The sequence below is a fragment of the Mobula hypostoma genome, chromosome 24, assembly GCF_963921235.1.
Source record: "Mobula hypostoma chromosome 24, sMobHyp1.1, whole genome shotgun sequence".
Lineage (NCBI taxonomy): Eukaryota > Metazoa > Chordata > Chondrichthyes > Myliobatiformes > Myliobatidae > Mobula > Mobula hypostoma.
In genome coordinates this window covers 50,774,370-50,800,892 of record NC_086120.1, presented here as the reverse complement: position 1 = coordinate 50,800,892, position 26,523 = coordinate 50,774,370, and the positions used below count along the sequence as shown (strand labels likewise).

The following is a 26,523-nucleotide window of genomic DNA, read 5'->3' as shown; positions in this document are numbered from 1 at the left end:
TGCTGTACTTCGCTGTGACTCTGTAACACGTTGATAGGAAGAGTGGAGAAAGTAGAGTACGAAATTAATTGCTGAATTATCTAACACCGACACTGAACTGGTACCACAACTACCGGCTCACTTTAAGGGACTCTACAATTTATGTTCTTTTGCTTAGTTAATTTTATCTCCTTTTTGTCTTTGCACGGTTTGCTGCCTTTCGCACATTGGTCGCTTCTCAGTCTTTGTCGTGTGTATTTTATCAGCGATCCACGCCGCGCCAGCAACTCCATAACCCCGATTTTACCCTAACCCAATCTCGAGACAATTAATAATGACCTAGCACATTTTTGGACTGTGTGTGTGGGGGGGGGGAGCGGGGAGTGGGGGAGGGAACCGGAGCATCCGGGAGAAACACAAGCATTCCACAGGGAGGATGTACAACGACTCTTTACGGAACGGCGCCGGTATTGAACTCCGAACTCTGGGATGCCCGGAGTTGTAATAGCGTCACACTAAGCGCTCGTTTTCCTCAATTCTTTTGTGCTTCTTTGCACTTACTATGCATGTCCGCAAGAAAGTGAATCGGGGTAGTATATGGTGACAGATAAATAATAAATTTACTTTGAATTTATATTTATATTATACTTCTCCGGATTAAGAATCTGCTATTTACTTAATTCAATACAGATTTTTTTGAACCGAGTCAATCAAGAATTTCAAAATGAAATCGGATCGGCATTCGGGTGAAAATGATTCTCACAAGCCACGGGGAGAGGATGAAAGTTAATGACGCTGTGATTTATTAAATTGTAATTTATTTGTGAAATACAACATTAGAAAAATTTTGACAAGAACAGGCCATTCGGCCCAAAGAAGCTTACAGGGTTTCAGGACACGGGAGTAAGGCGAACTAATTGCAGTAAGGATAAAGAAATAAATTGCAAGCAGAGTATGAAACAATAAACTGAAACCAAGCATGGATTAAGTTTTGCTCAACTACAAATGCGAACACACACAAACCGCTGGAGGAACTGAGCAGGCCAGGCAGCATCTATGGAAAGAGGCACAGTGGACGTTTCAAGCCGAGACCCTTCAACTCCTGGGCAAGTGATTGACAGCCCGCCGGGTCACGTCACGGGGGCGGGATTTCCGGATTGGCGGGTTCGGTTGCACGACAATAACGGAAGTAGAGGTGGGCAGAGAAAATGGCCTCCGTCAAGGTGATGCAGGACCTGCCTCCCCCCGGGGGTTACGGTCCGGTGGATTATAAGAGGAACATCCCCCGGAGGGGGCTCTCAGGTAGGTACAAACTCTTTCCTTGAATTCGGCTGTGTCGTTAGAGCAGTGAAGGCTCAACACGGAGTGGTCCTTTAGGACCTTCAGCCCATGGCGCGAGTCCTAGTCCTTTCCGCCGCTTGTAATCCACTTTATCGCCCCCCAGTCTCCTCCTCCACGTTCCCTGTCCCTGTCCCATCTATCTGCTCTGCTTATCCCCTTCTCGCCTTCAGCTCCCATCACTCACTCAACCGCCCTTCACCCGCTCAGTCCCACGGCTTCTCCCCCCCCCCCCATTCCACCCAGCCATTTCCTCCCCCTACAGACCTTTGGGTCATTACAGCTACAGATCTGCAGCCCCCTTTGTATCAGTAGGCCAAACATTGTCTGTGGAGAGATGCAAAACATTCTCTCTGTTCTTCTCACCCTGCTCCCTCTCAGAAACTTCTCAAAGCAAGCACGTTAGGAGGACGATCTGAATCCGCTTGTCTAAGCGTTAACGTGGACAGCATCTCATTCTGTCTGGGACCTGGACTTGTCATCTGAGATGTTAACATCAGGAGCTATAGGTTGCTGACTCTCTCCATCTCTGACCCATTAGTGAGAACTGGCACATAAAATTTACTGTTCACCTGAGGGACAGTCAATTCTGGCCTTGCCAGCAATGCCTGTATCCCAACCCAAACCCTGGTTCAAGGATAGAACACAGGAGATTCTGTAGATACTGGATATCTTGAGCAATACATAATGCTAGAGGAACTGAGTAAGTCAGGCAGCATCTGTGGAGAAAAATAAACAGTCAATGTTTTGGGCTGAGCTTCATTAGGACCCTTCAAGGAGAAGATAGTTTTGTTCATTTTTTTTTAACTGGGGCATCTCTTACATGAGGAATGACTCCATGTTTGTGGTTATGTTGTAGGTTACAGCATGTTTGGGATTGGAGTCGGGATTTTAATCTTTGGCTACTGGCGGCTCTTCAAGTGGAACAGAGAGCGACGGTATGTCTCCTGCCTGCTCCTCCTCACCCTCAGTTTATCCCATTTCCTTATTCCTCTCTGCTCGTGTTGCATCTGTAGATATTAAACATTCCCTCAGCACTGTATCCCACGGTTGCTTAGAGACTTGGAGCACTGCAGCACAGAAACAGGCCTTTCAGCCCATCCAGTCCATGCTGAACTATGATTCTGCCTCGTCCCATCAGTCTGTATCTGGACCACAGTCCCGCATACCCCTCCCATCTACGTACTTGTGCAAATTTCTCTTAAATGTTGAAATCAAACCCTCATCCACCAATTCTGATGGCAGCTCGTTTAAGGAGGCAATACTTGAAATCAATATTATTAAAATCAATGCTTAATGTTGAAATTAAATATTAGCTTTATTTGCTATACACACACACACACACACACACACACATATATATAAAACAAACGCAGTGAAATACATTGTTTTTTCTCATTAATGTTAATGACTAAAACTTACCAAAGGGAAGTTTCTTTTGTCTTTAATCAACACCAAGGCAGGTTCTGAGAGAATAACTTCTGTTTAAATAAGGGAAATGGGGCTAAGGGAATTGTTTTGCGGGGAGCTGGAATGGATCTGAAGGGCCAAACAGACTCCTGTGTCAATACAAGATTCTTACTGCACTGTTTCCATAATATCTGGAAAGCCATGTAGCATTGCGGTTAACATGTGCTTTTACAGCTTTGGGGGTGCCAGACTTCAGAGTTCAATTCTGACATTGTCTGAAAGAAGTTTGTGCGTTCTCCCTTTGAATGTGTGGGTTTCCTCCGGGTGCTCTGATCTCCTCCCACAGTCCAAAGACGTACCAGTTAGTAGGTTAATTTGTCATTGTAAGTTGTCCTGTGATTATGCTAGGGTTAAATAAGTAGGTTGCTGGAAGGGCCTGTTCTGTACTGGATTACTAAATAGATAAATAGGTAACTAACTATTTAACTTAATATTCAAGAAATTGTTTAGAATGAAATCAGTGACTGAGGCTCCACTGCAGAGAATTCCAAAGTTCAATGTAAATTTATTATCAAAGTAGATGTATGTCACCATGTATAACCTTGAGATTCATTTTCTTGTAGACATTCTCAGTAAATGCATAATAGAATAATAATCATAATAGAATCATTAAAAGACCACACAAATTTGGGCATTCAACTGGTATTCGATAGATATAAACTTTGCAAATACAAAAATAAAGTAGTAGTAAATAAATAATAAATATCAAGAACATGAGACAAAAGTGAGTCAAAGGTTGTGGGAACATCCCAAAGATGGGGTAAATGAAGTTAAGTAAAGTTATCCCGCCTGGTTCAAGAGCCAGATGGTTGAGGGGCAATAACTGTTCTTCCTGAACCTGGTGGTGGTGGTCCTGAGGCTCCTGTACCACCTTCCTGGTGGCAGCAGTGAGAAGAGAGCATGTCCCACCTCTTTGTTAGCTTAATCTCTGGAGCTTTGCTCTTTAGCCTCTGCCTAACCCTAATTCCAAAGATTAGCAGCTGCATTTTGATTTCTATCACAATATAAAGTGGTCTCTTTATTTTCGGACCTCTGGTTATACACTCCAGCTAGTTGCGGGGGGGGGGGGGGTCATCATCCCTTCATCCAAATCAACAGACAAAATGCTGGAGGAACTCAGCAGGTCAGGCAGCCTCTATCGAGAGGAATAAACACTCAACGATTTGGGTCAAGACCCTTCTTCAGGACATCCACCTTGTTGAGCCTTGTAAGTTTTATGAAATATTGAGAACAGCTGTGTATACAGCAATATTATATTTTGGGAAAGGAAGTCAAATTGTAACAATGATGCTGATGTAGTTTTAGTGAAGCCCAGTATCATTTCATATATAGTTAATCCGTGCATTCAAAGCCTTTGGAAGCATCAACCACCGACCCACCTGACTTGCCCACTGCCTGCAGCACCAGCCAGTTAACTTCCAGCGATTTTTACACAGGATCCCTTTGAGCATCAACATTTCCTGAACTGTTACCAGTTCAAAAATATTCTTTTTCACTGTTTTCTGACTAAAGTGGTTCATGTCACATTTCCACATAACATTCCATCTGTCATGTTCTTACTCCCTCACTGCTTTGAAACCTTTCTAAATCCTGCATCATGGTAGCCTAGCGGTTAACATGACAGTGTTATAGCGCCAGCAATCCAGGTTCGTTTCACACTGCACTTTGTGAGGAATTTGTACATTTTCCCTGTAATCATGTGGGTTTCCTGAGTACTCGGGTTTCCTCCCACGTTGCAAAGAGGTATGAGTTAATTGTGTAGCAAGGCTGACTGAGCTGGAAGGGCCTGTTACCATGCTGTGTCTCTAAATAAATCATCAGCTAACTTGGAAACCATAGTAACAATATATAAATCAACATTTATACCTTAATTGTGAAATGATACTTTTGTTAATCAGTTTTAGCTTGTTTTCCTTATAGAATTGTTGTATTAACACTTGGTTACAGGTTTTCTGTTCTGTATCTTGTCCTTTTTCCTTCCCCAGGCGCCTCCAAATTGAAGACCTGGAAGCCCGTATTGCAATGATGCCTTTGTTGCAAGCTGAACAGGATAGGAGGTAAGTGGAGAGGCTGTACTGTAACTAAACTGAGAGGCAGCATGTCACTAAACAGTGCTAGTTAGTATGTAGTTAGATTTCTGTTAGCAACAAAAACACATTGTAGAATCAACACCAAGTCTGCAGATGGGGAAAATCCAGAGCGAAACACACAAAATGCTGGAGGAATCGGCAGGTCAGGTAGCCTGTATAGAAATGAATGAACAGGCAACATGTCGGGCCAGAACCCTTCTTCAGAAAATCAACAGAGAGTCAAGGCAAAAGAGAGTAAACAGAACATTACAGCATAGTACAGAACAGGCCCTTTTGGCCCGCAATGTTGCACCAACCTTGTTTATTTATTTAGAGATACACTGCAGGACAAGCCCTTCGGACCCTTTGAGCTGCACAGCCAGCAGCCCCTAATATTACCCTAGCTTAATCATGGGACAATTTACACTTGACTAATTAACCTACCCACTGGTATATCTTTGGACTGTGGGGGCAGTGTTGGATCTCCTGTTACGGAATGAGATAGATCAGGTGACAGAGGTATGTGTTGAGCACTTCGGATCCAGTGATCACAATGCCATTAGTTTCAATATAATTATGGAGAAGGATAGGACTGGACCCAGGGTTGAGATTTTTGATTGGAGAAAGGCTAACTTTGAGGAGATGCGAAAGGATTTAGGAGTGGATTGGGACAATTTTTTTTATGGGAAGGATGTAATAGAGAAATGGAGGTCATTTAAAGGTGAAATTTTGAGGGTACAGAATCTTTATGTTCCTGTTAGGTTGAAAGGAAAGGTTAAAAGTTTGAGAGAGCCATGGTTTTCAAGGGATACTAGAAACTTGGTTCGGAAAGAGAGATCTATGATAAATATAGGCAGCTTGGAGTAAATGAAGTGCTGGAGGAATCTAAAGAATGTAAAAAGAATCTTAAGAAAAAAATTAGAAAAGCTAAAAGAAGATATGAGGTTGCTTTGGCAAGTAAGGTGAAAATAAATCCAAAGGGTTTCTACAGTCATATTAATAGCAAAAGGATAGGGATAAAATTGGTCCCTTAGAGAATCAGAGTGGACGGCTATGTGCAGAGCCAAAAGAGATGGGGGAGATTTTGAACAATTTCTTTTCTTCGATATTCACTAAGGAGAAGGATATTGAATTGTGTAAGGTAAGGGAAACAGGTGGGGTAGTTATGGAAACTATGATGATTAAAGAAGAGGAAGTACTGGCGCTTTTAAGGAATATAGAAGTAGATAAGTCTCCGGGTTCTGACAGGATATTCCCTAGGACCTTGAGGGAAGTTAGTGTGGAAATAGCAGGGGCTCTGACAGAAATATTTCAAATGTCATTAGAAACTGGGATGGTGCCGGAGGATTGGCAGATTGCTCATGTTGTTCCATTGTTTAAAAAGGATTCTAAGAGTAAACCTAGCAATTATCGGCCTGTGATCGGCCTGTTTGACGTCAGTGGTGGGTAAATTGATGGGAAGTATTCTTGGAGATGGTATGTATAATTATCTGGATAGACAGGGTCTGATTAGGAACAGTCAACATGGATTTGTGCGTGGAAAGTCATGTTTGACAAATCTTACTGAATTTTTTGAAGAGGTTACTAGGAGAGTTGATGAGGGTAAAGCGGTGGATGTTGTCTATATGGACTTCAGTAAGGCCTTTGACAAGGTTCCACACGGAAGGTTAGGAAGGTTCAATTGTTAGGTATTAACATTGAAGTAGTAAAATGGATTCAGCAGTGGCTGGATGGGAGATGCCAGAGAGTAGTGGTGGATAACTGTCAGATTGGAGGCCGGTGACTAGTGGTGTGCCTCAGGGATCTGTACTGGGTCCAGTGTTGTTTGTCATGTATATTAATGATCTGGATGATGCGGTGGTAAATTGGATTAGTGAGTATGCAGATGATACTAAGATAGGTTGAGTTGTGGATAATGAAGTAGGTATTCAAATCTTGCAGAGAGATTCAGGCCAGTTAGAAGAGTGGGCTGAAAGATGGCAGATGGAGTTTAATGCTGATAAATGTGAGGTGCTACATTTTGGTACGACTAATCAAAATAGGACATACATGGTAAATGGTAAGGCATTGAAGAATGCGGTAGAACAGAGTGATCTAGGAATAATGGTGCATAGTTCCCTGAAGGTGGAATCTCATGTAGATAGGGTGGTGAAGAAAGCTTTAGGTTTGCTGGCCTTTATAAATCAGAGCATTGAGTATAGGAGTTGGGATTTAATGTTGAAATTGTACTAGGTATTGGTAAGGCCAAATCTGGAGTATTTTGTACAGTTCTGGTCACCGAATTATAGGAAAGATGTCAACTAAATTGAGCGAGTACAGAGAAGATTTACTAGAATGTTACTTGGGTGTCATCTCCTAAGTTACAGAGAAAGGTTGAACAAGTTGGGTCTTTATTCTTTGGAGCGTAGAAGGTTGAAAGGGTACTTGATAGAGGTATTTAAAATTATGAGGGGGATAGATAGAGTTGACATGGATAGGTTTTTTCCATTGAGAGTGGGGGAGATTCAAACAAGAGGACACGAGTTGAGAGTTAAAGGGCAAAAGTTTAGGGGTAACATGAGGGGGAACTTCTTTACTCAGAGAGTGGTAGCTGTGTGAAACGAGCTTCCAGCAGAAGTGGTTGAGGCAGGTTCGATGTTGTCATTTAAAGTAAAATTAGATAGCTGTATGGACAGGAAAGGAATGGAGGGTTATGGGCTGAGTGCAGGTCGGTGGGACTAGGTGAGAGTAAGAGTTCGGCACGGACTAGAAGGGCCGAGATGGCCTGTTTCTGTGCTGTAATTGTTGTATGGTTATTTGGTTATATTAAATGAAATACAGTTTTCATTTATACTCTGTACATGAGATGAGTGAGAGTCCCATATAGAAGCACAGGAATGAAGAGGAGGAGAATCCCCTTCAGTCCTCATCTGTTTTGCCATTTAATCATGTCCTGGCTTTATAATTGGTTCCTTAAGATTGTTGTAGGGGGGTGGGTTAATGGGGGTAAGCTCGTTCAACCTATTATATGCTCCCAATGGTGTGTGACTCAAATAGCCTCTAACAAGCAAGTCCAGCTCCTGGCCTTCACGTGTGGCTTCGCTGCAAAGCCCAGTGGAACCGCTTCTACTGGTTCTGTGCAAAGGTGAGTTACTCCTGCCTTAAAGCCAGCCACTTTGGGCTGATGGGGCTCATCAGCTGTGGCTGGCAGCTTACCTAGGAGAAAGAAAACTCATCCACTGCCTTGTGGCTATACCCACTCATGGGAAGGCTTTGGGAGTAAACCCTGAGTGAAAAATCGGGAGCTGAAGTCTCGAAGGCAGACCTACGTTGAGTTCAACGCTGACTGGCAACTCCTGTGATGCTGTTGCTGCCAAACTGTGTAAGTCTCTGTTGTTCTGCTGGTTTCATCAGCTGCGTGGAGGTGGGGAGCCTGCTACACAGGCAGCAGCCTGCTCTCCGTATTGTACTGTCCTGGCTTGCACATGATAGCTAGGACACAACATCCATGGCTAACTCCACCCAATGGTGCAGAACTGTGGGACATTAAAGCCAGAGCTCTTGCTCGAGATCAGAAGGCTATGGGTTCAAGTTTCACTGTGGAAACTTCAGTACAAAAGCTTTCAGCTGTAAGGAATACTGTGAGGTTGGATGAAACAATAAAGAGCACCTATTTCAATGTGTTCAAAGTAAATTTATTATCAAATTACGTACTATATATCTACATATGCACAAAGTGTACCGAGTTGCAGCTGAATGACCTTCGACATGCGGGAGAATGAGGAGGTGATAGATAGGAGCTACAGGGAGGTAGTCACCCCTTAGTTGCAGGAGGCAGGTACCTGGGTGACTGTCAGAAGGAGGAAAGAGAATAGGCAGCCAGTGCAGATTACCCCTGTGATTGTTCACCTCAATAATAAGCGTACCGCTTTGGATACTGTTGGGAGGGATGATCTACCAGGGAGAGGCCTTCTACTGGGTCTTTTGTCACTGAGTTTGGCTCTGTGGTTCAGAAGGAAGGGGGGAGAAGAAGAATGCAGGAGTGATAGGGGATTCCGTAATTAGAGGAGCAGAAAGCAGATTCTGTTGACGTGAAAGAGACACCAGGATGGTATGTTGCTTCGCAGGTGCCAGGGTCGGGGATCTCTTGGGTCAGGTCCACAACATTCTAAAGGGGCAGGGTGAACATCGGGAAGCCGTACTACATATTCATACCATTGACTTAGGTAATGAAAGGGGAGAAGGTCCTGAAGAGAAAATATAATGAGTTAGGAAGTAAATTGAAAAGCAGGACCTCCAGGATAGTAATTTCTGGATTGCTGTCTGTGCCACATGCCAATGAGGGTAAAAATAGCAACACACATCAAAGTTGCTGGTGAACGCAGCAGGCCAGGCAGCATCTATAGGAAGAGGCGCAGTCGACGTTTCAGGCCGAGACCCTTCGTCGGGACTAACTGAAGGAAGAGTGAGTAAGGGATTTGAAAGCTGGAGGGGGAGGGGGAGATCCAAAATGATAGGAGAAGACAGGAGGGGGAGGGATGGAGCCAAGAGCTGGACAGGTGATAGGCAGAAGGGGATACGAGAGGATCATGGGACAGGAGGTCCGGGAAGAAAGACGGGGGGGGGGTGACCCAGAGGATGGGCAAGAGGTATATTCAGAGGGACAGAGGGAGAAAAAGGAGAGTGAGAGAAAGAATGTGTGCATAAAGAGTAACAGATGGGGTACCGTCTCGACTTCACCGCACCTTGTCCCCATTCCAACCTCACTCCTTCGGAACGCTCTGCTCTCCACTCCCTCCGCACTAATCCTAACATTATTATTAAACCCGCTGATAAAGGGGGTGCTGTTGTAGTCTGGCGTACTGACCTCTACCTTGCCGAGGCACAGCGACAACTCGCGGATACCTCCTCTTATTTACCCCTCGATCGTGACCCCACTAAGGAGCACCAGGCCATTGTCTCCCACACTATCAACGACTTTATCCGCTCAGGAGATCTCCCATCCACTGCTACCAACCTTATAGTTCCCACACCCCGCACTTCCCGTTTCTACCTCCTACCCAAGATCCACAAACCTGCCTGTCCTGGCCAACCTATTGTCTCAGCTTGCTCCTGCCCCACCGAACTCGTTTCTGCATACCTCGACACTGTTTTATCACCCCTTGTTCAATCCCTTCCGACCTATGTTCGTGACACTTCTCACGCTCTTAAACTTTTCGATGATTTTAAGTTCCCTGGCCCCCACCGCTTTATTTTCACCATGGATGTCCAGTCCCTATATACTTCCATCCCCCATCAGGAAGGTCTCAAAGCTCTACGCTTCTTTTTGGATTCCAGACCTAATCAGTTCCCCTCTACCACCACTCTGCTCCGTCTAGCAGAATTAGTCCTTACTCTTAATAATTTCTCCTTTTGCTCCTCCCATTTCCTCCAAACTAAAGGTGTAGCTATGGGCACCCGTATGGGTCCTAGCTATGCCTGCCTTTTTGTTGGGTTTGTGGAACAATCTATGTTCCGTGCCTATTCTGGTATCTGTCCCCCACTTTTCCTTCGCTACATCGACGACTGCATTGGCGCTGCTTCCTGCACGCATGCAGAACTCGTTGACTTTATTAACTTTGCCTCCAACTTTCACCCTGCCCTCAAGTTTACCTGGTCCATTTCCGACACCTCCCTCCCCTTTCTAGATCTTTCTGTCTCTGTCTCTGGAGACAGCTTATCCACTGATGTCTACTATAAGCCTACTGACTCTCACAGCTATCTGGACTATTCCTCTTCTCACCCTGTCTCTTGCAAAAACGCCATCCCCTTCTCGCAATTCCTCCGTCTCCGCCGCATCTGCTCTCAGGATGAGGCTTTTCATTCTAGGACGAGGGAGATGTCTTCATTTTTTAAAGAAAGGGGCTTCCCTTCCTCCACTATCAACTCTGCTCTTAAACGCATCTCCCCCATTTCACGTACATCTGCTCTCACTCCATCCTCCCACCACCCCACTAGGAATAGGGTTCCCCTGGTCCTCACCTACCACCCCACCAGCCTCCGGGTCCAACATATTATTCTCCGTAACTTCCGCCACCTCCAACGGGATCCCACCACTAAGCATATCTTTCCCTCCCCCCCCCTCTGCATTCCGCAGGGATCGCTCCCTACACAACTTCCTTATCCATTTGTCCCCCCCATCCCTCCCCACTGATCTCCCTCCTGGCACTTATCCGTGTAAGCGGAACAAGTGCTACACATGCCCTTACACTTCCTCCCTTACCACCATTCAGGGCCCCAAACAGTCCTTCCAGGTGAGGCATCACTTCACCTGTGAGTCGACTGGGGTGATATACTGCGTCCGGTGCTCCCGATGTGGCCTTTTATATATTGGTGAGACCCGACGCAGACTGGGAGACCGCTTCGAGTGGCCACACATTTTAATTCCACATCCCATTCCCATTCTGACATGTCTATCCACGGCCTCCTCTACTGTAAAGATGAAGTCACACTCAGGTTGGAGGAACAACACCTTATATTCCGTATGGGTAGCCTCCAACCTGATGGCATGAACATTGACTTCTCTAACTTCCGCTAGGCCCCACCTCCCCCTCGTACCCCATCTGTTACTCTTTTTTATGCACACATTCTTTCTCTCACTCTCCTTTTTCTCCCTCTGTCCCTCTGAATATACCTCTTGCCCATCCTCTGGGTCACCCCCCCCCCCCGTCTTTCTTCCCGGACCTCCTGTCCCATGATCCTCTCGTATCCCCTTCTGCCTATCACCTGTCCAGCTCTCGGCTCCATCCCTCCCCCTCCTGTCTTCTCCTTTCATTTTGGATCTCCCCCCCCCTCCAGCTTTCAAATCCCTTACTCACTCTTCCTTCAGTTAGTCCTGACGAAGGGTCTCGGCCTGAAACGTTGACTGCGCCTCTTCCTATAGATGCTGCCTGGCCTGCTGCGTTCACCAGCAACTTTGATGTGTGTTGCTTGAATTTCCAGCATCTGCAGAATTCCTGTTGTTTGAGGGTAAAAATAGGATGGTTTGGCGGATGAAAGAATGGCTGAGGAATTGGTGCAGGGTACAGGGTTTCTGATGTCTAGAACATTGGGATCTCTTCTGGGGAAGGTATGACCTTTTAAAAGAGGACAGGTTACACCTCAACCCGAGGGAGACCAGTATCTTTGTGGGAAGGCTTGGTGGAGCTATTGGGGAGATTTTAAGCTAATTTGGCATTTGGAAGGGAGATGGGAACCTGAATGATGGGGCTGAGGATGGGACAGTTGGTATACAACTACAAACGTTTGTAGACGTAGTGTAGTGAGACTGTGAGAAAGGATAAGCAGATGATGGGGCGAAATTGCAGTCAATGGGATGAGTTAAATGTAATGGGGCTGAAGTCCCCTTCCTGGCCCTACACTCTTGCTGCTGCCATCAGGCAGGAGGTGCAGGAGCCATTGATCCCACACCACCAGGTTCAAGAATAGTTATTCCCCTTCTGAACTGATGCCACAACCTGTGGACTCACTTTCAAGGTCTCCACAACTCATGTTCTCAGTATTGTTTATGGATTATTATTTGTATTTGTAGCATTTATCTTTTTCACGTTAGTTGTTTGTCAGTCTCTATAGTTTTTCATTATTCTGTTTTTCTTAGTATTTACTGTGAATGCCCGCAATAAAATGAATCTCAGGATTGCATTTGGTGACATATATGTACTTTGATCATATATATTTACTTTGAACTGCAGACTCCCGGGTGGGGGGGCGGGGAGTCCACAGCCACATAGCCAGTTCAGTGCTGCAGCAGATTCAGGAGGCTGATGGCTGCAGACCACAGTCAGTTTAGCGCTGAGGCTTGTACAGCCTCAATGGAGAGGAGTAAACAGTCTCTGCATTTCCAGCATCTGTAGCATGTCTTGTGTTTATAACTTAGAGGTACATCTTGGATGGTGCCAAAGGACTTGTTTCCTTGCTGTCTTACTCTGTCTTGTGCTCTAAATGTTATTTCCACCGATAAACGTCTACAGAACGGCCAGCCAGGGTTACAGATCTCAGGAGATGGTGAAACCAAGCAAAGGCAGATTATCTTGTGTTGATGAATTGGAAATGCTTGTGTTGTTTATAGGGAGAGGGGTAGATATGGCATAGGGGAGAGCGGGTTGGTTGTGGAGATGGGAAACCAAACTGAAATATATTACCCCCTTGATATGAGTGTAAATTTTTCAAACTTGCCGGTTTTCAGGGGAGAAATGGTTTGAAAGCTTGACTCCAGAGTTTAAAATGTCTGCCTGCACTACCTCAGTCCCAAAGTGGGTCGTCCTTTTATTGTTTAAACTCTCGCTATCAGGTATTTCTGAATGAAGATCGTTCTATATTCAGACACCACCACTACATCCACATCACCTAGCATCAAGTTATGTACCTATTGTCTATGTATATAATAGTTTCTTATACATGGTGTTTTATAATCTGCATCAGATACACAGTAGTAATCAATCATTATCCTTTACACTCGAGTCCTGAAGAATGACAGTAGACAATCTTTGCATCCTGGACTTGTGTGAGGGAAAACCTGAATATGGTGTTGTAGGTGAGCATAAGGATCAGGATACTTGTACATTTGTAGAAATATATTTTGGAGTGTTGGTCTGCCATTGGGTGGGTGACTGTGTATGTACCTGTGTGGTTCTATATAACATGTCGCGTCCTTTTCAGGGCGATTAGTCCACCTTTGGTCCCCACCTGGCACTCAGCTCTCACCTGTGGCTCCCCGTAGCTGTTTGCATGCGACAGTGGCCACACCCCGGGCAACGGCTTCGACAAGCCGGCTAAACCAGATGAGGGTAGCCGACGGGTCTCAAACCCTCAGTGAGATAGGGAGTTGTCTATCCCAGCATGTGAAGACAGACTCCGGCGAATTGAGCGGACAAGACCAATGGAAGGTCCAATGGTCAAGAAGGCGGTCTCTGCAAGTGTTGTGGAACGTGTAGAGCCGGACAAGACACAGAAGACGTCCTGGTCATCCACTGCGCCTAGTCCCATCTCCAGCCGTCTAGACTCTGTCTTGCCACTGGATCCAGATGGGAATTGGGAAGAGAGAGTGAGGCTGACGCTGCGCAACTCTCCCTCACTTAAATCCAAATCACGCGCTAGTCTCGACACCATCATAATGGTGTCGAGGTCCTCATCGACGTCAACGATGGACGAACAACATATAAATGGGCACATGCTCATGTGAAATCAGTGTCTGTGTGCACATGTGACTGTATGTACCTGTGTATTTGAAGTTTGAGATGCTACTGACCAGTACTTGCATGGCCATCTTTTCAGTTACCAGCTGCTTTGAGTATTTTAAATTATTGGTGTTTACATATTTAAGCAAGGATATAACGCTGAGGCTTCATAAGGCATTGATAAACCTGCATTTGGAGTATTGTAAACAGTTTGGTGCCCCTTATCTAAGAAGAGATGTTTTGGCATTGGAGAGGGTCCAGAGGAGGTTCACGAGAATGATTCCGGGAGTTGAGGGTTGATGGCACTGGTCATATACTCACCGGAGTTTAGAAGTTTGGGGGAGTGGGAAATCACATTGAATCCTATTGCAAATTAAAAGGCTTACAAAGAGTGGATGTGGAGACAATGTTTCCTATAGTGGGGGAATCTAGGACCAGCGGGCACAACTCAGAATAGAGAGATGTCCTTTTGGAATTAGAATCAGGTTTATTATCACGAGCATGTGTCATGAAATTCATTAACTTAGCAGCAGCAGTTCAATGCTATGCATAACATCGAAGAAAAAATAATTAAGATAAAACTTTAAAAAATACTAATAATCAATTACAGTATTCATATAATTAATAGATTAATCGTGCAAATACTGAAATAATATATATTTAAAAAGTGAAGTTGTGTTCATGGGATCAATGTCGATTTCGGAATTGGACGGCAGAGGGGAAGAAGCTTTTCCTGAATCACTGAGTGTGTGTCTTCAGGCTTCTGTACCTCCTACCTGATGGTAACAGTGAGAAAAGGGCATGCCTTGGGTGCTGGGGGTGGGTCCATAATAATGGACGCTGCTTTTCTGAGACACTTCTCCTTGAAGATGTCCTGGGTACTTTGTAGGCTAGTACCTAAGAATGGAACTGATTAAATTTAAGACCCTTTGCAGCTTCTTTCGGTCCTGTGCAGTAGCTCCCTCCCACCAGACAGTGATGCAGCCTGTCAGAATGCTGTCTGCAGTACATCTATATAAGTTTTTGGGTGTTTTTGTTGACATACCAAATCTCTTCAAACTCCTAACGAAGTATAGTCGCTGTCTTGCCTTCTTTATAACCGTACTGATATGTTGGGACCAGGTTTGGTCCTCCAGGATCTTGACACCCAGGAACTTGAAACTGCTCACTCTCCACTTCTGATCGCTCTATGAGGATTGGTTTGTGTTCCTTTGTCTCGCCCTTTCTGAAGTCCACATTTCTTTACCCAGAAGGTGATGAACCTATGCCATTTATTGCCATCGGTGGCCTTGAGTATTCTCAGTGCCAAGTCATTGAGTATATTTAAAACAGAGGCTGATAGGTTCTTCATTGGTCAGGAGATGGGTGTGAGGGAATTTTGTGTCATATGGAATAATTGGAATAACACAAACACAAGTTCAATCACAAAGAAAAGAAAATGTGCGGGTGCTGGAAATCCAGACAACACACCCAAAATGCTGGTGGAACTCAACTGGCCAGGCAGCATCCACAGAAAAGAGTATAGTCAACGTTTCAGGCTGAGATCCTCCTTCAAGGACTGAAGAAAATAGATGAAGAGTCAAGAGTTAGAAGGTGAGGGAAGAGGAGGAAGAAACACAAGGTGGTGGGCGGAACTGGTGGGGGGGGTGGTGAAGTAAAGAGCTAGGAAGTTGATTGGTGAGAGATACAGAGCTGGAGAATGGGGAATCTGATAGAGTACTAAAGGGCATGGAAGAAAGAAAATGGGGAGGAGCATCAGAGGGAGGCAATGGGCAAGTAAGGAAGTTAAATTTAATTATCATTCAGCCATACATTAATATTGCCAAACAAAATCTTGTTCCTGTGGGGCCAAGGTGCAAAACACTGTACTAACAGCACATAATACATGGTTATGATTTCAGAAAAACATACAGTCACAGAAGAAAGTGACTGAGTGCATGATTGTAGATTTATGGTCCAGCTTGTTCTTCCACTGGCAAACACTGGAGGGCAGTAGCAATGGGAAGGGCCAGCCGCCACCTGGTGCAGATCATACTGCTTCGTTCTCTCCTCTCCTGTTTGACGACCCTGTAGTCTGGGCCTAGTCCTCGCACAACACAGGCAATGCAGCTCCCACCGTCAGTCTCGCCAATGAACCAGACTTGTGGTATTCCACATTACCAATGTCTAACAGGATCTTGTGATCCTGTTTTGTCACTCATTTCTGACACTTCCTTTTTATTTTCCTCAGGTACCTACGTTTATTACGGGAGAATCTTGAGGAGGAGGCGAAAATTATGAAGGATGTTCCTGGGTGGAAGGTAACCAGGCTCATTTCCTGCCTTTGCTTTGCTTTCTGAAACGTGATCCAAACCTGCCCAGGCTGCTGGCTACTCTTCTATCCATTTATCACGGTAGCATTGCAGTAGCATAACGTCTCACAGCACCAGCAACCTGTGTTCAATTCCCACTGCTGTCTGTAAGGAGTTTGTACATTCTCCTCGTGACCATGTGGGTGCTCTGGTTTCCTCCCACATTCTAAAAGTCTGCCAGTTAGAAGGGTGTTTGGTCACATGGGTGTAATTGGGCAGCGCAGGCTTGTTGGGCCAGAATGGCCTGTTACTGTGATATAACTCTAAATAAAATAAAAGTTAGGGCTAGTGAGTCTCGCAACAGTCCCAGAGAGCCTGGGCCAACAGCAATTCAGGCTGAGGTTGGGGAAAACTGGGAAGGGGCTGTGGGGAACGTTGTACTTTCTTTTTAAATCTTTGTATTGAATAAGTACACAGAAGGTAAACCATATAAGCACTAATACACAGTTAGAATATAATATAATACAGAAAAAAATTAATACAAACAGTGCAATTTAAACATAAAATAACAAGGTAATATAATAGTATACTAATTTTTATATATATCAATAAAGAGAGAAAAAAAAACCCAAAAAAAACCCACCGTGCAACTAAACTAAAAGCAAAGCAATGGGCTAACTGGGAAACAAGTAGAGTTAAAGAACTTAAAATCACGTCCTCAAACCCGACCTCCATTAAAAACAGTTTAAAAAAAACAAGAAGGGAATATAAATATGGACCGAGAGAAAAAAAATTACATTAAATGAAAATGTTGAATAAAAGATCTCCAGGTCTGTTCGAATTTAACTGAAGAATCATAAAGATTACTTCTAATTTTCTCCAAATTTAAGCATAATATCGTCTGGGAAAACCAAAAAAATGTAGTTGAAGCAGTAGTCCCTTTCCAATGTTGTAAAATACATCTTTTCGCCATTAAAGTAAGAAATGCAATCATTCTACGGGCTGAAGGAGAAAGATTACTGGAAATTTTAGGTAATCCAAAGATAGCAGTAATAGGATGGGGAGAGAGATCTATATTCAATACCTTTGAGATAATATTAAAAATGTCTCTCCAAAAAGTTTCCAGAGTAGGACAGGACCAAAACATATGAGTTAAAGAGGCTATCTCCCCCTGACATCTGTCACAAAAAGGATTAATATGAGAATAGAAACGAGCTAATTTATCTTTGGACTTATGTGCTCTATGGACAACTTTAAATTGAATTAGGGAATGTTTAGCACAGATAGAGGAAGTATTGACTAGTTGTAAAATCTGCACCCAGTCATCCACCGAAATAATAAAGCCCAATTCCTGTTCCCAATCTGACCTAATCTTATCAAATGGAGCTTTCCTAAGTTTCATAATAATATTACAAATAATAGCCATTGCACCTTTCTGACATGGATTAAGGTTAATTATAGTATCTAAAATATATGTAGGAGGGAGCACTGGAAAAGAAGAAAGTATAGTACTTAGGAAATTTCTAACTTGGAGATATCTAAAAAAATGTATTCTTGGTAAGCTATATTTATTAGATAATTGTTCAAAAGACATAAGGGAACCATCTAAAAATAAATCCAAAAACCGTGAAATACCCTTAGACTTCCAAATTTGAAAAGCACGATCCGTGGAAGAGGGAGGAAAAAATATGTTACCTAAAATAGGGATCGCTAGCCCAAATTGGTTTAGATCGAAAAATTTTCTGAATTGAAACCAAATACGTAAGGTATATTTAACTACCGGGTTACAGACCTGTTTGTGGCATTTCAAATCAAAAGGAAGAGAAGAACCTAAAATAGAGCCAAGTGCATAACCTTGAGCAGATTGTAATTCCAATGCTACCCATTTAGGAATGGATAGTGTATCTTGGGGCGAACGTTGTACTGATGCTGTACTGGTTCCTGTGCCAAGACCAGGGCTGGAGGGCACTTAAAATTTTCACCACCTTATCTATGAGGAGAACAGAACAGTGGACATTCACAGGGGATTTAACCCAAACTACCTCCTCAACCACCACAACAAGCTTAGGCAGGCACCCTGTGGTCTACTTTGCATCCAGTTACAGCTTTGGGGGTGGGGGGGGAGGGTGCATTTCTTCATTTACCTGTCCCTGTTACAGATCTCACAACACCCTTACCTTGCCATCGCCTCAATCTGCTGAGTTCCATCTTTGTTCAGGGTGCCCTAACCGGAGGAAATAGGTTTTACTTAACACTTTAATAATGGAATACTCCTCCACTTCCATTCTGGCCTTGGTAGTGTGGGATTTTCTTTTATTTATTTAGAGATGTATACAGCATGGTAACAGGTCCTTCCAACCCTAATGAGCCTAGTGCTGCCCAATTACCTATTAACCTGTACGCCTTTGGACTGTGGGAGGAAACTGGAGCACCTGGAGGAAACCCCCATGGTCATAGGGAGTACGTATAAACTCCTTGCAGAGCAGCAGGAATTAAACCCAAGTTACTGGCACTGTAATAGCATTACGCTAACCACTACACTTAATATATGGCCCCTGTTCTGTACATTGATTTAAATCAACATTGGTTGGTGGGATGGTGTTTGATTTCAGAGGTGGTTTAATTGCATCACCTGTTACAGGTCGGTGAGAGTGTTTACCACTCCGATCGCTGGTTCACGCCCTCGGTGGAGGAGTTGTTCAACCTTCGGCCCCGGGAGGAGTACCTCCGAGAGAAGTATGGGTTCCAGTGGTACGTGTGAGCACGCTGCAAGGCTGTCTGGACTTCATGGCGATCTGTCCTCCTGAAGGGGTCCCCTCCATAAAATCTCCTCTTCTGTGTGTGGTATTGTTAATAAAACTTGTATATATTTGGGAGACTCTATTCTTAATTTTAAGAGACGGGTTAGTAAGTAAATTGAAAGAATTATGCCTTTCACAATCTCAGAATGTCAGATACTGCTTTATGCCTGGTGAATACTTTTGAACACTTTGTTGTCATGAGGGAATTTCTTTAAGTTCTCTCACAGAACAATGTAATGATGGTCAGAAACTGGGGATCTCCCCTGTTCTTCCATAATTGGCATCAGATTATCTCCATCTGAAAGATAGACTGATTGTTGGCTTGAACTCATTTGAAAGACCAATTAGAAAAGGTGACCTGAGATCTGTAGTTTAATCAGAATCAGGTTTATTATCACCAGCATGTGACGTGAAATTTGTTAACTTAGCAGCAGCAGTTCAATACAATACATAATCTAGCAGAGCGAGAAAACAAATAAATAAAATAAAACATAATAAACAAGTAAATCAATTATGTATATTGAATAGATTATTAAAAAAATGTGCAAAAACAGAAATACTATATATCTTTAAAAAAGTGAGGTAGTGTCCAAAGCTTCAAAATGCATTCAGGAATCGGATGGCAGAGGGGAAGAAGCTGTTCCTGAATCACTGAGTGAGTGCCTTCAGGCTTCTGTATCTCCTACCTGATGCTAACAGTGAGAATAGGGCATGCCCTGGGTGCTGGAGGTCTTTAATAATGGATGCTGCTTTTCTGAGATACCACTCCCTAACGATGTTCTGGGTGCTTTGTAGGCTTGTGCCCAAGATGGAGCTGACTAGATTTACAACCTTCTTCAGCTTCTTTCAGTCCTGTGCAATAGCCCCTCCATACCAGTTTAAATATCATTTAACCATACACATGAAAACAGCCAAATGAAAGTGTTCCTCCGGGGCCAAGGTGCAAAACACTCAACCAACAGTCATAAAGCACACAGATCATATTGCACATATAATTAAGATAGCAGAAAAATAGTTACAAAAAATATATAGTCCAAGTCCTTGAGTGTCGTAGCTTATATATTGGTGATGCATGGGATGTTCTGAAGCCCAGTGTGGGCTGTTTAGCCCACAAAGTTTGCTGACTTTCAATCTACTCCCTGATCAATCTATCCTTTCCTTCCTGCACAGTCCATAACTCGCCATTTCTCTTACATCCATGTGCCTATCTGAAAGTCTTTTAAATATCCCTTATGTATCTGCCTCTACCAGCAGCCCTGGCAGTGCATTCTACACAACCACCACTGTTTTTAAAAAAAAAATCTACCTGTGTCATCTCTCTGTATATTCACCATTAACAGATGTTCTCTGGTACTAGTCTTTGCCAACTTGGCAGTCCACTCTTTCTATTACCCTCATAATCTTATGCCCCTCTATCAAGAAGCTTCTCATTGTCCGCTACACATTTTTCTTACAAACATACAAACGTTCATTCAAATACAAAATTCATACAATGATTGTGTTTACCAAACTGGCAATAATTTCAAATTAAAACGTGATTATCATCTACAAGGCACTCAGTTACCTGTTTTCGGAAACCCCCACTGTACCCGTAGAGATCACAGTTTCACTCTCCAAGGACACCTTGGCATGAACATAACTCCGGAAGAAGGGCTCTTCATTTGTCACTCCAAAGAGGTGACACTCCATCACCTACAGTGGAGCACTTGCTGATTCCCTTCACTGTCCGTTCTCCGACCACCATTGCTCTCAGTGTCTTGCTCCTCTCATGTGCATTAGAGCCACCCACATAGAACACAGAACAGTACAGCACAAGAACAGGAACAGGTCCTTTAGCCCACAGTATTGTGTTGAACCCATTAAACTAGTATTCAAATGCCTAACTGTACTAAACCCTTCTGACTAAACAATCTGTCATTTTCCTCACATTCATGTGCCTATCTAAACATCTCTTAAAAATCCCTAATGTATCTGCCTCTACCACTAGCATCCCACACACCCACCACTTTCTGTAAAAACCTAGCCCCCACATCTCCTTTGAATTTACCTCCTCTCACCTTCTGGTATTAGACATTTCAACCCTTGGAAAAAGATACTGTCTGCTCACTATCTTATCAGCCAGCTGGTGGCATAGTGGCATCAGCGCCAGACTTCGGAGTGAAGGCTCTCCCGGCACGTTTTCCATCCGTGCTGGGTTGAGCATTGAGCTAGCAACTCGATCTGGTAAAAAAGAAATTGCCTGCTACAGAAACATCAACAGCAAAAAGTTGATGGCCTCTGCTCCCTCGTGAGTTTAAAAGGCAATATCCTTTCCTTTCTCTATCTTGTGCCACTCATAAACTTATCAGATGTTTTATCAGCCTCTGCTGCTCCAGAGAAAACAACCCAAGCTTGTCCAATCTTGTTATAACACAAGCCTTATAATCCAGGCAGTATCCTGGTAAACCTCTCTAAAACTGCAGCATCATTTGCTTGTGTGCTGGTCTGCTCAAAGTTACATTCACCCCACCATTTTCCAACACAAACTGTTTTGAAAAGAGATGCACTCTAAAGTTTCCCTAACTTTCCACAAGTTTTCACTGTTAGAGCTGGGTGATTTTGTGATCAAAGGTTCAGAATTCAATAATAACGCATAAACCTTGATGGTTATGGACAGCTGCTTTATGAGAACCAAAAGAATGATCATGAAAGAGCAATGAACAAAGATGATGTTGTTTCATACAACGAAATGAGGTCTGACTAAGAAGATAACATTCTTGTGATACAATTATCCTATGCAATTGTTAGATTCAAGTGACGCCTGATACAGGAAAACTGAGAATCTTCTAAAAACAAAAGAAGCAGATATACTACAATTACTGGAAAATTCACTGAACAATTACACATATATAGGTGATTATATGGGCACTACAGTCGTGTAGCGGTTAGTGTGATACTATAACAGCTTGGGGTATTGGAATTCAGAGTTCAATTCTGACTGTGAAGAATCTGTATACCCTCCTGTGGAATGCTTACTTACTTGGTGGTGCATTTCAAAGGGCCGGAAAGGTCTATTCCACGTCGCATCTCTGTAATAGATGTAAGTATGCAAGCAAGCACAGAAAAGTTAAACTTCAAGAAAAATAACAATTTACACCCTAATCCAACATCCATTCCTTTTCTATCTTCATCTGAGCACCTCTTTCAAAAAAAAGTTATGCTCCATATAATATTCAGTCTTAGAAATGGTGTAGTGCATCCAGTTAGCTCTAAATCCCCAAACTCATCAGTCAAGACAGCCAACCGGGGGTGCTGCAGTAGTCTGGCGGACTGACCTCTACCTTACTGAGGCCTGGCATCAGCTGTCAGACACCTCCTCTTACTTACCCCTTGAACAGGACTCCACTAAGGAGCACCAGGCCAATGTCTCCCATAACATCACAGACCTTATTAACTCTAGGAATCTCCCATCCACTGCCACCAACCTCGTAGTTACCTCACCTCGCACCTCCTATTTCTACTTCCTAACCAAGATCCACAAACCTATTCAGGTTCAGGTAGACCTATTGTTTCTGCTTGTTCCTGCCCCACTCAACTTACATCTGCATTCCTCGACCTAGGTCCACCCCCGCACTCCCCCAGTTCAGTCCCTTCCTACCTACATCCATAACACTTCATATGTTCTTGACTTTTTGAATGATTTCAAGTTCCCTGGACCCAATCATCTTATTTTCACTATAGATGTCCAGACCCTATACACCTCCATGCCCCACCAGGAAAGTCTCAGAGATCTCAGTTTCTTTTTGGACACCAGTTCCCCTCTACCACCACTCGTCTCCGTCTGGTGGAACTTGTCCTCACTCTCAATAATTCCTCCCTCATTTCCTCCCACTTCCTTCAAACAAAAGGTGTAGCCATGGGCACTTGCATGGGTTCCAGCTGTGCCTGCCTTTTTATCAGCTATGCAAACGATCTGTGTTCCAAGCCTACACTGGTATCACTCCCCAACTTTTCCATTAACAACTGCATTGGTGCTGTGTCCTCACCCATGCAGAGTTCATAACTTCCAACCTGCCCTCAAACCAGCTTGGTCAATTTCTGACACCTCCCCCCATTTCTTGATCTCTCGGTCTCTATCTCTGGAGACAGCTTATCCCCCAATGTCTATTATAAACCCACTGACAATCACAGATAGACTGGACCTCTTCCCACCTTGTTCTTTATAAAAATGCCATCCCCTTCTCTCAGTTCCTCCATCTCTGCCACATTTGGTCTCAGCATGAGGCTTTTCATTCCAGAACTGAGATGTCTTACTTCTTCAAATAAAGAGGCTTCCCTTCCTCTACCATCAGCACTGCCCTCAACCGCATCTTTTCCATTTTGGGCACGTCTACCCTCACCCCATCTTCCCACCACCCCCCCCAGGGATAGGATTCCTCTTGTCCTCACCTACCACCCCACCAGCCTCTGCATCCAGCACATAATTCTCCGTAACTCCTCCTTCTGCTATCTCCAGCAAGGTTCTCACCACCGAGCAAATCTCTCGCTCTCCCCCCCCCCCACCAACTTTCTGCTTTCCACAGAGATCAGACCCTATGTGACTCCCTTGTCCATTCAATTCATCCCTCTCCACTGAACTCCCTCCTGGCACTTACCCTTGCAAGCAGAACAAGTGCTCGCCTGCCCCTACCATTCCCTCGCTACCATTCAGGGTCCCAAACAGTCCTTCCAACAAAGAAACCGTTTTGAAAAGAGATGCATTCTGAAGTTTAGACAACAGAGAATCAGCTGATGTACTTGATTTTCAGAAGGCCTTTGACAAGGTGCTACAAATGGGGCTGCTTAACAAGTTACGAGCCCATGGTATTCCAGCATGAATAAAGTAGTGTCTGATTGGCAGGAGGCAAAGGGTGGGAATAAAGGGAGCCTTTTCTGGCTGGCTGCCAGTGACTAGTGGTGTTCCACAGGGATCTGTGTTATAACTGATTCTTTTTACATTATATGTCAATGATTAGATGATGGAATTGATGGCTTTGTTGTAAAGTTTGTAGATGATATGAAGATAGGTGCAGTGGCAGGTAGATTTGAGGATGTAGAGAGGCTACAGAAGGATTTAGACAGATTAGGAGAATGGTCAAAGAAACAGCAGTTAGAATACAATGTCAGGAGTGTATGGTCATGCACTTTGGTAGAAAAGAATAGATTGATTATTTTCTAGGAGAGAAAATACAAAAAACTGAGACATAAAGGTACTTGAGAGACCTTGTGCAGGATTCCCTAAAGGTTAATTTGCAGATTGAGTCTGTGGTGAGGAAGGTAAATGTGATGTTAGCATTCATTTCAAGAGGACTGGAATATAAAAGCAAGGGTGTAATGTTGAGGCTTTATAAAGCACCGGTGAGGCTTCACTTGGAGTATTGTGAGCAGATTTGGGGCCCTTATCTTAGAAAGGATGTGCTGAAACTGGAGAGGCTCCAAACGAGGTTCACAAAAATGATTCCAGGATTGAATAGCTTGTCGTATGAAGAGCATTTGATGATTAGAATTCTGAAGAATGACGGGGTCACCTCATTGAAACCTATTGTATGGTGAAAGGCCTTGAGTGGATGTGGAGTCGATGTTTCCCATGGTGGGAGAGTCTAAGACCAGAGAACACAGCCTCAAAATAGAGGGGCATCATTTTAGAATGGAGATGAGGAGGAATTTCTTTAGCCAGAGAGTGGTGAATCTGTGGAACTGTTTGCCACAGGCATCTGTGGAGGTCGTCTTTATGTATATTTTAGGCAAAGGTTGATATATTCTTGATTGGTCAGGAAATGAAGGGATACGCAGAGAAGGCAGGAGATTGGGGTGAGAGGAAAATTGCAACAGCCATTATGAAATGACGGAGCATACTAAATGGGCCAAATGGCCTTATTCTGCTCCTATATCTTACGGTCGTATGGTTTAAGATTGGTGGGTGGGGTAGGGGAATGAAGTCAGAAGCCGGGAGGTGATCAGTGGAAAAAGCAAGTGGCTGAAAAGAAAGGAATCTGATGGGAGAGGAGAGTGGACTGTGGGAGAAAGGGAAGGAGGTGCGGAACCAGAGTAAGGTGATAGGCAGGCGAGAAGAAGAGAGGGGAGCCAGAATGGGGAGTGCAAAAAGAGAGAAGGGGGAGGGGGAAGAAATCACTGGAGGTTAGAGAAATCGAAGGTCATGCTCTCAGCTTGGAGACTATATAGACAGACCTTCTGTGCCTGTCACTTTCAGTCCTGATTAAGGATGTTGGCCCAAAACATTGACTGTTCACCCTCTTCAAAAGATGGTGCCAGACTTGCTGAGTTCTTCCAGCCCCTTGTGATGCTCAGGATTTCCAGCAGCTGCACAACTTCTTGTGTTTATGAACAGTGGCTCTCTGAGGTCCTTTCATCGAGGAGGGTGTGTTCTCTTCCTCTCCAATGAAGCTATCTTGTATCTCTGCACTCCTTCTAGTCCTCTTGAATTTTGATGCCAGACATATTTGGAGTCCTTCCAGTGTGTATGGGTACATGTACACACTTCTTCCAAATTACAAAGAACTTGCAAAACAATCTGGCCTTCACCTCTCCTTAAACTGGTGCAGACCACCTCTGGTACAATCTCCACATGCAGGTAAGAATGGAATTTGAACTCAATGCATGTTGAAATTCCATGTTTCATGTTTCCCAAAATCAGATGGATGGACAGACAGACAGACAAGCACATACTTACTGGTTGAATTGTGTGCAGATGATGAAATCATTATTAATCGCAACAAATGATTTTTTTATTATCTGTATTTTACAATATTCGTGTTAGGATGTTGAGTAATTGAAACGTGGTGAATATTTACTCATCATTACATACTAAATGTTACAATTTCTCCAACCTTAAGCAACAGAATAAGAATATTGTTGATACAAACAGTATATTTTATACTTTATCACAATAATTGCATAGAACATGTTTTATGTAGTTTGATATCCGGTTATTCAGATGCAATATTCAATTATCTGAAAATAATTCATTATGTGCAAAAAAATTACGTTAATAATAATTTCAATTGGGCCAAAGATGGCAATATCAAAACAATTGTCATAAATTGCAAGATTCAAATTCAGAATCAGTATGGCTTTATTGCCGGTATGTGAAACATACTGGAATTGATTGTGGTTCTGTGCCAAACATAAAACATTGGACACAAAAGACAACACAACAGTTTAGAATACTATAGTGCAAAGAGCCATGAGCAATCAACAATTAGCACCACAGCAGAACTGTGCAAGTTTGATTGAAAAATAATCATGTGATTTATGATTAAATTTAAAGAGAATGATTTATGTGATAAAACTCATCATAAGTTGAGTTATGGTGTAAAACTCAATGAAAATCTGCTCAGAGATC

At 43.5% G+C, this 26,523-nt stretch overlaps 1 protein-coding gene across 1 annotated transcript; it reads left to right on the top strand.

Annotated features, from left to right (window-relative positions):
- The first annotated feature begins 1,124 nt into the window (after window positions 1-1,124).
- On the top strand, window positions 1,125-19,212 carry ndufa13 (NADH:ubiquinone oxidoreductase subunit A13). Its single transcript, XM_063032548.1, has 5 exons — window positions 1,125-1,281; window positions 2,177-2,255; window positions 4,773-4,844; window positions 16,281-16,350; window positions 18,983-19,212. Exons 1-5 carry the CDS (start codon window positions 1,188-1,190, stop codon window positions 19,100-19,102), a joined length of 435 nt encoding a protein of 144 aa, XP_062888618.1. The 5' UTR covers window positions 1,125-1,187; the 3' UTR covers window positions 19,103-19,212.
- The last annotated feature ends 7,311 nt before the right edge of the window (window positions 19,213-26,523 follow it).

Coding starts and splice junctions, on each gene's coding strand:
- ndufa13 (XM_063032548.1), top strand. CDS start 1,188: ATGGCCTCCGTCAAGGTGATGCAGGACCTGCCTCCCCCCGGGGGTTAC. Junction 1,282..2,176: donor CCCCCGGAGGGGGCTCTCAG/GTAGGTACAAAC, acceptor GTTATGTTGTAG/GTTACAGCATGTTTGGGATT. Junction 16,351..18,982: donor AGGATGTTCCTGGGTGGAAG/GTAACCAGGCTC, acceptor CACCTGTTACAG/GTCGGTGAGAGTGTTTACCA.